The sequence below is a fragment of the Mustela lutreola genome, chromosome 12 (assembly GCF_030435805.1).
Source record: "Mustela lutreola isolate mMusLut2 chromosome 12, mMusLut2.pri, whole genome shotgun sequence".
Taxonomy (NCBI): domain Eukaryota; kingdom Metazoa; phylum Chordata; class Mammalia; order Carnivora; family Mustelidae; genus Mustela; species Mustela lutreola.
In genome coordinates this window covers 62,188,728-62,201,559 of record NC_081301.1, presented here as the reverse complement: position 1 = coordinate 62,201,559, position 12,832 = coordinate 62,188,728, and the positions used below count along the sequence as shown (strand labels likewise).

Below are 12,832 nucleotides of genomic sequence, written 5' to 3'. Positions count from 1 at the left end.
TGTATTGGGCTTTCTAATAAATTTATAAATTAGTACAAAGGGTTCAACTGATTTTCAAGAGTTTGGCAATGCTTGGTGAGGTGCAAAGAAGTCCGTTGGAGAAGTCAGACTTGTTTGAAGGCTGAGACCTACCCCTTAATGCGGCAGAAGGAAAAATAATCTCTCTCTCATAATAAGCGGCACTTTGCCCACCTCACATGTTCATTGTGACGTTGAAACACCACCAAGAGTGTGGCAGTCATTACAGCTGAGCCCAAGGTTCCTTCTGCCGCTGCCTTTGGTTCGGAAATCCCGCCTCCTCACCACCAAGCCAGCAGGGACAGGCCCTGCCCCCGCCCACCTACTCCCTATCCTCACCCAGAAGTGGACCCGTCGAGCGGAGGCATCCATTTCTCATGTCAGAACAATGTCAGAACAACCAACTACCCACCAAGGAGGCTGTTCCACCCCCTAAGATATGGATCCATCATTCCCAGAGCCCCACACCACCAGCCAAGAGTTGGACCCCACAGGTTTATATTTCAACCCTGTTGGCCAAGATTATTTCTCTGCTGGTTACGTGTACGACTCTCTGTACCAAGAACTGGACCTGGATTCTCTTCATGAAGATCTTTCCCATTCCATGCCAGGCACTATGACAGTGACCTCAGCAAACACACATGAATCCCACCTGACTGCTGAACCAGAGGATCTCAGAGAGGCTGAACGAAAGGAGCTCAAATCCGAGCTCACTAAAGTGGAAGAGGAAATTATAACGCTATGCCACGCTCTGGCAGCCAAAGAAAGATGTTGTATGGAGCTTAAGAGGAAGCTGGGTCTCATAGCCTTGGTGGGGCTAAGGCAGAATCTGTCCAAAGGCTGGCACGATGTTCAAGTCTCCAGTGTTTACATGAAACAAAAGACATCAGCTGCCCTGTCTACCATGGGTTCTGCCATTTACGGGAAGCTTGGAGACATGAAGAAGTCATCTACGTTCAGATCATTTGAAGGTCTGATGGGGGCAATCAAATCCAGAGTTGCAGGTGACAGAAAGTTTAGCAGTAACTGCCTTCCTTCTTCAACTGGGGGTGGAAATGATTTGCTCCTAGCTTCAGGGAGTAGGGACGATCCACTTCCACTTTCCAGGAGTGGGAATGATCCAGTTCAGTGAAGTAGAGTCAATCCGGTTCTGAAGAGTAGAGATGATCTGGTTGCAAGCAGTGGGTATGACCTGCTGCCCTTTTCTGGAGCCGGAATGAACTCCTTGGTTACCTTGCCTGGCCACCTAACTACTGCAAGAACTCCTTTTCCTCATCACAATTGCGACTCTGCCTATCAAAAACAACTAAACCACAATGTTAAAGTTAATTCAGGAAATGGACAGAGGCCAGTTTTGAGAACAATTATTCCCATTTGTATATATGTATTTGCTGTTGTTGAGATAGAGACCCCCAACATTCTGTACCCAGTTATTTTACACTAAAGTTAGTAGATGAAATGTATTGCTGTACTAGCCTTCTGGAGTTGCATTTAAATGGACAGGACAATGGCTTCAGAGAGATCTTGGGCCCACCCCCACTCTTTTTCAGAAAAACTACTCTATTTATAATGCCAAAGTAGCTTTCTTTTTAAAACTGGAAAAAGGTATGAAATTATCTGTAATTTTTTCCCCTCCTCATTTCCTTCCTGCCCTAAATCTCAAAAGAAATCTTGAAGCTCTACCTGGCCTACACTTTTTACTTTAAAAAGGATGATCAAGAATACTCCTTTCCTCTGAGAACCTCAGAAAGGAAAAGTATTAGTAGATTAGTTTTTACATAATACTATAGCTTTTAAAACTTGATTTTTTAAAGCTCTTAATTAAGCAAAGTAACTTTAGCATCAATTTAGGGGATTGTTACTTTGGACTCAAGCTGAAATTGCAACTTTATTTTGCCTTGTGCTTCTTAATGTTTTTATACATGGAAGTTTAACTGTTGAAGCAGCATGTGTCTACCACAACAGCATGCCACCTAAAAGGACAAAAAATGCTTCTCTGTTCTGCAGCAATTCCTAGTTTGTTACTACCTCCAGCTGAGGGGCTAGAAGGAAAACAGCATAGCCAAATTCAAGAAAGATAAACCCCTGTCTTAAGCAACAATGCAACATTTAAAACAGAATGCTCATTTCCTGTAATGCTGGCCCTTATGCCTCTGAGGGAGCTTAACTGATTTTATACGTCACTGGTGTCTTTGACTCTCAAGTCTGTCCTCTTTTAAAACTGACCCCAACTGAGAAGGAAATACAACTTGAGCCCTCAGGGGATTTGGGGAGGGGTGCATAGGGAAGGGATTCCTTTTCCAATTTCAAAATGTCAGACCCAGCAGCTACTTTCAATCCTCCAGTCACATTGCCTGAAATAGAAGTCTGTGTCTTTTTAATTTTCAGCAGGGGTGTAGGACCTTTATTTGCTTGGGTATATATTATAACATGTCACCACCACCTAAAGGTTGTCCCTCCAATCTAAGAAAGTGATCCTGTTTTGTTGATTCTTTTATTTATTTATTTTTAATTTTTTCAATTTATTTATTTTCAGAAAAACTGTATTCATTATTTTTTCACCACACCCAGTGCTCCATGCAATCCATGCCCTCTATAATACCCACCACCTGGTACCCCAACTTCCCACACTCCTGCCACTTCAAACCCCTCAGATTGTTTTTCAGAGTCCATAGTCTCTCATGGTTCACCTCCCCTTCCAATTTACCCCAACTCCCTTCTCCTCTCTAACACCCCTTGACCTCCATGATATTTGTTATGCTCCACAAATAAGTGAAACCATATGATAATTGACTCTCTCTGCTTGACTTATTTCACTCAGCATAATCTCTTCCAGTTCCGTCCATGTTGCTACAAAAGTTGGGTATTCATCCTTTCTGATGGAGGCATAATACTCCATAGTGTATATGGACCACATGTTGCTTATCCATTCGTCCGTTGAAGGGCATCTTGGTTCTTCACATAGTTTGGCAACCGTGGCCATTGCTGCTACAAACATTGGGGTACAGATAGCCCTTCTTTTTACGACATCTGTATCTTTGGGGTAAATACCCAGAAGTGCAATGGCAGGGTCATAGGGAAGTTCTATTTTTAATTTCTTGAGGAATCTCCACACTGTTCTCCAAAGAGGCTACACCAACTTTCATTCCCACCAACAGTGTAAGAGGGTTCCCCTTTCTCCACATCCTCTCCAACACATGTTTCCTGTATTGTTAATTTTGGTCATTCTAACTGGTGTAGGTGATATCTCAATGTGTGTTGATTCTTTTAAATGCCTCCATATTCCTTTGGTTTTCCTTTAAGCAAAACCAAAAACCACAGTAAACTCAAAAGCATTTGGTAAGTTATAAAGTCACCTGTGTATCTCAACCCTCCACAGATTTCTAAACACAAAGTTTTGCTTGGATTAAAACAAGATATTCCACTGTTTACAAGTTTGTTTCTTACTTTGTAGTATTCATCACCCGAAATGTTTTTTTCTGTGCTAAAGAACTCAACACAAACTTGCAACATACATAAAGTAACTCAACAGGCAAAAGCTTTGATCTCATACTGTAGAAAGCCTGGTGTTAGGGAAAATCTCAGGCTGACATCATGGGCCAAACCCAGAATATGTTTTATTTTATTTAATAATTCAAGCAAGTGTAGTAACAGTTTTCCCCAATAAATATTCAACTCCCTAAGAGCAGTAAAGAAATATCTCTTCTTATTCATCATTTTATTCCCATGCCTGGCTCTAGAAACACTTGTTGAATTAATGAAGGAATGAATATCACATATTTTAGACATTGAATCTTGGACCCAAAAGTTTATCAACAACATGTTGACAAGTTCCTCCCACTTTTAAACAAAGCATTTTGCTTCACTATTCAAAGATAATTTAAGGGTCACCTCAATGGCTCAGTCAGTTAAGTATCTGCCCTCAGCACGGTCATGCTCCTAGAGTACTGGGATTAAGCCCACACTGGGCTCCCTGTCCCCAAGGGATTCTAATTGTCTCCCTCCTTCCCCCCTGCTCTTGTGTTCTCTCATTCTCTGTCTCAAATAAAATCATTTTTAAAAAGTGATAATTTAAGACCCTACCATGTGTCAGGCCTGGTGCCAAGCTCTGAAAGCACTGAAATTAAGCATGGTCCATGCTTTTTAGAAATGTATTCTCAAATCATTATGATTCCCTGAAGTAGGTGCTACAATAGGGGAAGTCTGTGAAGAAAGTGGTTTCAACTCTGTCTCGATAGAAAGATTTCAGAGACTCAGAGAAGATTTCAGAGAGGCAGAAAGTCATAGAATACTAGCAGGAATTTGCCAGACTGATAAGTGTAGAACAGTCCAGATAATATCTGGAAAAACTAAGTCATGTAGGAATGTAATAGAACGGCATGTTCCAGGAAATACCAATAAGTCATTGGGTCAAGAGAGAGACGAGAGTAGAGAAATAGCATGGGGCAAGATCATAGTTTTATATGCTCTCAGTAATTCTGTAGGGAATAGAAAGGCATTGAAGGTACTTAAGTCAAATGAGTTTTAGATCACTCTGGTCATTATAGAAATAGATTGAGAAGTATTAAGAGATAGAATCTCTGACTTAGGAAACAACTGCAAAAAGGAGAGGGATGGATAAATTTGCAAGTTGATAAGGATGTGGAATTAAAGAGTTAATACTAACAATAATGGAGCTGTGTAGTTGTTTTGTTTTGGCCCTTTTATTGGATTTCAGCATACCTGCATCAATAGTCATGGACATTAGATAAATTATCTCTGTGAACACTTGGATACTGGATTAAAGGTTTCCTCCAAACTTCCTTTCTTCTACTTGGTTCTACTCTTCTCATGTGTTGCATCCTCTCATTCTGTAATCTATCTTCATAATTTGATCCCTTCTGTACATCTAGCCCTATCTGGATCTTGTAGCCTAGCTTCAGTCTATTTAACTTTAACCTGACCACTTCAGGATGCAATTTCCTCTACTTCCTGGAATATGTGAACCTTCAAAGATGCCCATTCCTAGGTCTGGCTCAACTCCTAAGAACCACTGGTTGGGAGGGATATTGGAACAAAATTCTCTGAGGCTCTGTTTTCTTGGTCTTTCACTGCCCATATGAGAGTAGGGGTTGGGGTAGAAGGTGAAGACAGGGTCAAAAGTTCAAATTCTCACAGATGACACTCCAAATGCAACTGGAAGGATGGGAGTAGAATACAAAGCCTTCGTATATTAGCATCATACACAACCACAGCAAACTGCTAGCATCATTCCTAGAGAAATTGACCGGCAACTTCTGGAGGATACTTTACTTCTAAGCTCCAGATTTGACAGAAACTATATCACATACCTATTCTCATGGTTTACATGAACTGCAGAGAAATGAGCAGTGACCTCTGGTTCATAAATTTGTAGGTCTTCTGATAATGATAGTCAATGTTCCATCAAGGAGAGGGTGCCACATGTTGATTCTGCCAGGATATGAGGTCAGTTTTATCTGGACTAGGAAAGTATAGTTCTTGCCCATGAATTCCTATGTAAGAAAAAAGGATGAGTGCCACTCTATCAAAAGTACTGGAGCTGGGGCTCCTGGGTGGTTCAGTTGGTTAAGCATCCAGCTCTTGGTTTTGGCTCAGCTTGTAATCTCATGGGTTGTGATGTTGAGTGCTGGGTCGGGCTCCATGCTCGGTGGAGAGTCAGCTTGAGGATTCTCTCCCTCTACCCTCCCCCACCTCGTCTCAAATAAATAAATCTTGAAAAAAAAAAAAAAACTACTGGAATCTTAATGCAGTCATCAGATCTGAGATCATGTCCCATTCTGGCTAACTAGAGACTTGGTGGGAAACTCAGTGATACCACAACTTCCAGTGTCCAGAGCCTCATTCACATAAGCCAAGAGATGGGTGGAAGAATGCCTTACAAATAATGGCCAGCTAGTACAAGCACATTATCCTACAACTTGATAGCCTCTCAAAAATTACTAAGCAGATCCCAGTCAAAAATACCTGGGAATTCCTGAGAGTTCACCAGGTAATTTAAAGGTTCATTACCTGTTTACTTATACTACCATTTAAATAACTGACCATCTCAAAAAGAGAAGTGGGTTCTTCTGGAAGTTGAAGGTTTGATTACCTCCACCCCAGTCCTGGCTACCCAGCCTCAGACCCATGGCTTTGAAAGCAATGCATCCAAGATAGTGCCACCTCTCCAAGGATACTCTCCTCTTTTCTCTCTCCTACTCCCAATAACTTGAAGCCAACTGGAGAAAAAATAGTTACCTAACTTAGAGGAAAAATTCATAGACTTGTCTGAGGTAAACTTTCTTTTTAGAACATTAGAACTAAGAGATAAGACTCAGTCAGATGGGAACCGGTCTGTACAATCATACAAATGTAGGCTTTACCGCTAGGACAAAGAGGCTCCTTACTTACAGAGGAAAGCCCATCAGAATAATGTCAGACCTGTCCACAGAGACCTGGCAAGCCAGAAAGGGCTGGCAAGATATATTCAGGGCACTAAATGAGAAGAACATGCAGCCAAGAATACTTTATCCAGCAAGACTGACATTCAAAATGGATGGAGAGATAAAGAGTTTCCATGACAGGCAAGGCTTAAAAGACTATGCAACCACCAGGCCGACACTGCAGGAAATATTAAGGGGGAGGTTCTATAAAAGAGGAGAAATCCTAAAAATAGCATTGAACAGAAATATAGAGACAATCTACAGAAAGAAAGACTTCAAAGGTAACATGATGTCAATAAAAACATATCTATCAATAATCACTGTCAATGTGAATGGCCTAAATGCACCCATAAAATGACACAGGGTTGCAGATTAGATAAAACAACAGGACCCATCCATATGTTGTCTACAAGAGACCCATTTTGAACCTAAAGATACACCCAGACTGAAAGTGAAGGGACGGAGAAGCATCTTTCATGCCAATGGGCTGCAAAAGAAGGCCGGGGTAGTGATTCCCATATCAGATAAATTAGATTTTAAACTAAAGACTGTAGTCAGAGATACAGAAGGAAACTCCATAATTCTTAAAGGGACTATCCACCAATATGATCTAACAATTGTAAATATCTATGCCCCCAGTAGGGGAGCAGCCAATTACATAAGAAAACTGTTAATCAAGATAAAGAGTCATATTGATATGAATACATTAACAGTAGGAGATCTTAACACACATCTCTCAGAAATAGATCATCAAAGCAGAAAATCAATAAAGAAACAAGAGCATTGAATGACACATTGGACCAGATGGACCTCATAGATATATACAGAACATCCCACCTTAAAACAACAGAATATTCATTATTCTCAAGTGCACATGGAACCGTCTCCAGAATAGACCACATACTGGGTAACAAATCAGGTCTCAACCGATACCAAAAGACTGAGATTATTTCCTGCATATTCTCAGATCACAATGCTTTGAAACTGGAGCCCAATCACAAGGAAAAGTTCGGAAGGAACTCAAACACCTGGAAGCTAAAGACCACCTTGCTTAAGAATGCTTAGATCAACCAGGAGATCAGAGAAGAACTTAATTCATGAAACCAATGAAAATGAAGACACTTTGGTCCAAAACCTATGGGATACAGCAAAGGCAGTCCTAAGGGGGAAACACATAGCCATCCAAGCCTCCCTCAAAAAAATTGAAAAATCCAGAATACACAGCTGTCTCTACATCTTAAAGAACTGGAGAACCAACAACAAATCAAACCAACTCCACACATAAGAAGGGAAATAATCAAGATTAGAGCAGAGATCAATGAGGTAGAAACCAGAGATACAGTAGAACGTATCAGTGAAACTAGAAGTTGGCTTTTTGAAAGAATCAATAAGATCAATAAACCATTGGCCACACTAATCCAAAGGAAAAGAGAGAAAACCCAAATTAATAAAATTATGAATGAAAAGGGAGAGATCACAACTAACACCAAGGAAGTAGAAATAATCATCAAAAGTTATTATCAACAGTTATATGCCAATAAGCTAAGCAACCTAGATGAAATGGATGCATTCTTGGAAAAATATAAACTCCCAAAATTGAACAAGGAAGAAATTGAAAACCTGAATAGACCGATATCCAGTAACAAGATTGAAGCAGTGATCAAAAACCTCCCAAAAAACAAGAGGCCAGGACCTGATGGATTCCCTGGGGAATTCTACCAAACTTTCAAAGAAGAAATAACACCAATTCTCCTGAAGCTGTTTCAAAAAATTGAAGCAGAAGGAAAACTTCCAGACTCTTTCTATGAAGCCAGCATTACCCTGATTCCCAAACCAGGCAAAGACCCTACCAAAAAGGAGAATTTAAGACCAATATCACTGATGAATATGGATGCTAAGATTCTCAACATCATGTTTGCTAGGATCCAACAGCCCATTAAAAAGATTATCCACCATGACCAGGTGGGATTCATCCCTGGGCTACAAGGATGGTTCAACATTCACAAATCAATCAATGTGATAGAACAAATCAATAAGAGAAGAGAGAAGAACCACATGGTCCTCTCAATCGATGCAGAAAAGGCATTTGACAAAATCCAGCATCCGTTCCTGATTAAAACGCTTCAAAGTTATATGCCAATAAGAATTGGGATAGAGGGAACATTCCTAAACTTCTTAAAATCTATCTGTGAAAGACCCACAGCAAATATCATCCTCAATGGGAAAAAGCTTGCAGCCTTCCCGTTGAGATCAGGAACACTAAAAGGATGCCCACTCTAACCACTCTTGTTCAACATAGTATTAGAAGTCCTAGCAACAGCAATCAGACAACAAAGAGAAATAAAAGGTATCCAAATTGGCAATGAAGAAGTCAAACCATTATCACAGATGACATGATTCTTTATATGGAAAACCCAAAAGACTCCACCCCCAAATTACTAGAACTCATACAGCAGTTCAGCAACATGGCAGGATACATAGTCAATGTACAGAAATCAGTGGCTTTCTTATACACTAACAATGAAAATACAGAAAGGGAAATTAGAGAATCGATTCCATTTACTATAGCACCAAGAATCATAAGATACCTGGGAATAAACCTAACCAAAGAGGTAAAGGATCTGTATTCGAGGAACTACAGAGCACTCATGAAAGAAATTGAAGAAGACACAAAAAGATGGAAGACCATTCCATGCTCTTGAATCGGAAGAATAAACATTGTTAAAATGTCTATACTGCCTAGTGCAATCTATACTTTTAATGCCATTCCAATCAAAATTCCACTGGTATTTTTCAAAGAGCTGGAGTAAATAATCCTAAAATGTGTATGGAATCAGAAGAGACTCCAAATCCCTAAGGAAATGTTGAAAAACAAAAATAAAACTGGGGGCATCATGTTACCTGATTTCAAGCTTTACTACAAAGCTGTGATCACCAAGACAGCATGGTACTAGCATAAAAACAAACACATAGACCAGTGGAACAGAGTAGAGAGCCCAGATATGGACCCTCACCTCTATGGCCAAATAATATTTGACAAAACAGGAAAAATATGTGTGGAAAATATGTGTGGAAAAAAGATAGTCTCTTCAGTAAATTGTGTTGGGAAAACTGGACAGCTATATCTATAAGAATGCAATTCAACCATTCTCTTACACCGTACACAAAAATAAACTCAAAATGGATAATAGACCTCAATGTGAGACAGGAATCCATCAGAATCCTAGAGGAGAATATAGGCAGTAACCTCTTCGGTATCAGCCACAGCCACATATCTTTTTCAAGATATGTCTCCAAAGGCAAAGGAAACAAAAGTGAAGATGAACTTTTGGGACTTCATCAAGATAAAAAACTTCTGCATAGCAAAGAAAACAGTCAACAAAACAAAGAGGCACCCCACAGAATGGGAGAAGATATTTGCAAATGGCAGTACAGACAAAAGTTGATATCCAGGATATATAAAGAACTCCTGAAACTCAACACACACAAAACAGTCAATCATATCAAAAATTGGGCAGAAGATATGAATAGACACTTCTCCAATGAAGACACACAAATGGCTATCAAACACATGAAAAAATGTTTATCATCACTAGCCATCAGGGAGATTCAAATTAAAACCACACTGAGATACCACCTTACACCAGTTAGAATGGCCAAAATTAGCAAGACAGGAAACATGTGTTGGAGAGGATGTGGAGAAAGGGGAACCCTCTTACACTGTTGGTGGGAATGCAAGTTGGTGTAGCCTCTTTGGAGAACAGTGTGGAGATTCCTCAAGAAATTAAAAATAGAGCTTCCCTATGACCCTGCCATTGCACTCCTGGGTATTTACCCCAAAGATACAGATGTTGTGGAAAGAAGGGCCATCTGTACCCCAATGTTTATAGCAGCAATGGCCATGGTCACCAAACTGTGGAAAGAACCAAGATGCCCTTCAACGGACAAATGGATAAGGAAGATGTGGTCCATATACACTATGGAGTATTATGCCTCCATCAGAAAGGATGAATACCCAACTTTTGTAGCAACATGGATGGGACTGGAAGAGATTATGCTGAGTGAAATAAGTCAAGCAGAGAGAGGCAATTATCATATGTTTTAACTTATTTGTGGAGCACAACAAATAGCATGGAGGACAAGGGGAGATGGAGAGGAGAAGGGAGTTGAGGGAAATTGGAAGGGGAGGTGAACCATGAGAGACTATGGACTCTGAAAAACAATCTGAGTGTTTTGAAGGGGTGGGGTGGGAGGTTGAGGGAACCAGGTGGTGGGTATTAGAGAGGGCATGGATGGCATGGAACACTGGGTGTGGTGCAAAAACAATGAATACTGTTACACTAAAAAGAAATAAAAAAAAAAACTAATGACGTACTGTATGGCGACTAGCAGAACATAATAAAATTAAAGAAAAAAAATCTCAATGAGATACCACCTCACACCAGTCAGAATGGCCAAAATTAACAAGTCAGGAAATGACAGATGTTGGTGAGGATGCAGAGAAAGGGAAACCCTCCTACATTGTTGGTGGGAATAGAAGTTGGGGCAGCCACTCTGAAAAACAGTATAGATGTTCCTGAAGAAGTTGAAAATAGAGCTACCCTACCACCCAGCAATTGCACTACTGGGTATTTACCCCAAATGTACAAATATAGTAATCCGGAGGGTCACTTGATCCCAATGTTTGTAGCAACAGTGTCCACAATAGCCAAACTATGGAAAGAGGCCCAGATGCCTATTGACAGATGAATGGATAAAGGAGATGTGAATATATATATATATATATATATATATATATATATATATATATCAACCATCAAAACTGAAATATTGCCATTTGCAATGTGCATGGAACTAGAGAATATTATGCTAAGTGAACTAAGTCAGAGAAAGACAATTCTCATATGATCTCACTGATATGTAGAATTTGAAAAACAAGGCAGAGGATCATAGGGGAATAGAGGGAAAAATGAAACAAGAAGAAACCAGAGAGGGAGACAAACCATGAAAGACTCTAAATTTCATCAGACTGAGGGTTGCTGGAATGGAAGGGGAGTGGAAGGGATGGCAAGTTTAGGTGATGGACATTGGGGAGGGCATGTGTAAGAACTGTGTATTGTGTAAGACTGATGAATCACAGACCTACCCCTGAAACAAATAATACATTATATGTTAATAATAGTAGTAATAATTAATAATAATGTATAATAATTAAAAAATAAAGCACAGTTCTTCACTGAAGCTCAGAGAATTAAGTTCATCTAAATTCAGGTTTCTAAGCTACATTTTATTTTAGCTGCTTTAGTATAATTGTATATGCATGTGTGTGTGTATGTGTGTGTATGTGTGCATGTAAGAGAAGGGGGGCAGGGAGAAATGACTCATGCCGTCTTCTTAGTAAAATTGGAAATTTAGTTAGCTCTGAACAGATGCCATTACTATATTAGCTATAGCTCATTGTTTATATCAAGCTAGCAACCAAATCATATTTATCTTTTTGGGGGGCCCTTAACAAAACAAAGCAATCAACTTCTAGTACATGAAAATATTCCTGCTTGCAATATTTTTTTTTTCCTGCGGGGGCATGGGGGAAACATCGTTTGAAAATAGCAGGAGATGAAACAGGTTTTTTCACGTGATGATTTGGTAACATTTTTACATATATGAAATGTCCTATGGTGTTATGCAAGTGGATCCAGGAGGCTCATCTGAGCTGACCCAAGAAGAGTTGTGACATGACCTTCAGCAACATGCTGGGGCTGATGAGACATGTCACCATGGAGCATGTTGGAGCAGAGCAACCATATTTGCTACTGGGAAGAGTGCCCTCCCAAGGACAAGTCCTTCAAGGCAAAGTACAAACTAGGAAACAACATTTGAGTTCATATGGGCCAGAAGCACTTCGTGTGTCCCTAACCCGGGCTGCAGGAAGATCTTTGCCCACTCCAAGAACCTCAAGATCCACAATAGGACTTATGACATAGTGAGAAATCTTTCAAATGTGAATTTGAAGGCTGTGACAGATGATTTGTCAAGAGCAGTGACCACAAGAAGCACATGCATTTGCACACTTCAGATAAGTCTGCAAACTGTGCAACAAGTCCTACATGCACCCAAGCCCTCTGTGAAAGCACATCAAGTTTCCTGAATCTCAAGGGTCAGATTCCTCCCCTGCTGGAAGTTCAGGCTATGAATCCAAAAGCTATAACTTATGCAAACAGTAAAATACCACCAAAACTCCTTCAGCAGTTCAAATTAGCAACAGCCACAACCCTGGCTAATTTTAATGTACCTATGAGGACAAACACTAACACAAACCCTGTTAACCACAGACTGAATCAAATGCATTTTAAAAAGAAAACTGAGACCGG

General features: G+C 40.1%; 1 protein-coding gene across 1 annotated transcript; it reads left to right on the top strand.

Annotated features, from left to right (window-relative positions):
* The first annotated feature begins 252 nt into the window (after window positions 1–252).
* On the top strand, window positions 253–1,505 carry TPD52L3 (TPD52 like 3). The gene has a single exon (XM_059142715.1). It carries the CDS (start codon window positions 458–460, stop codon window positions 1,148–1,150), a length of 693 nt encoding a protein of 230 aa, XP_058998698.1. The 5' UTR covers window positions 253–457; the 3' UTR covers window positions 1,151–1,505.
* The last annotated feature ends 11,327 nt before the right edge of the window (window positions 1,506–12,832 follow it).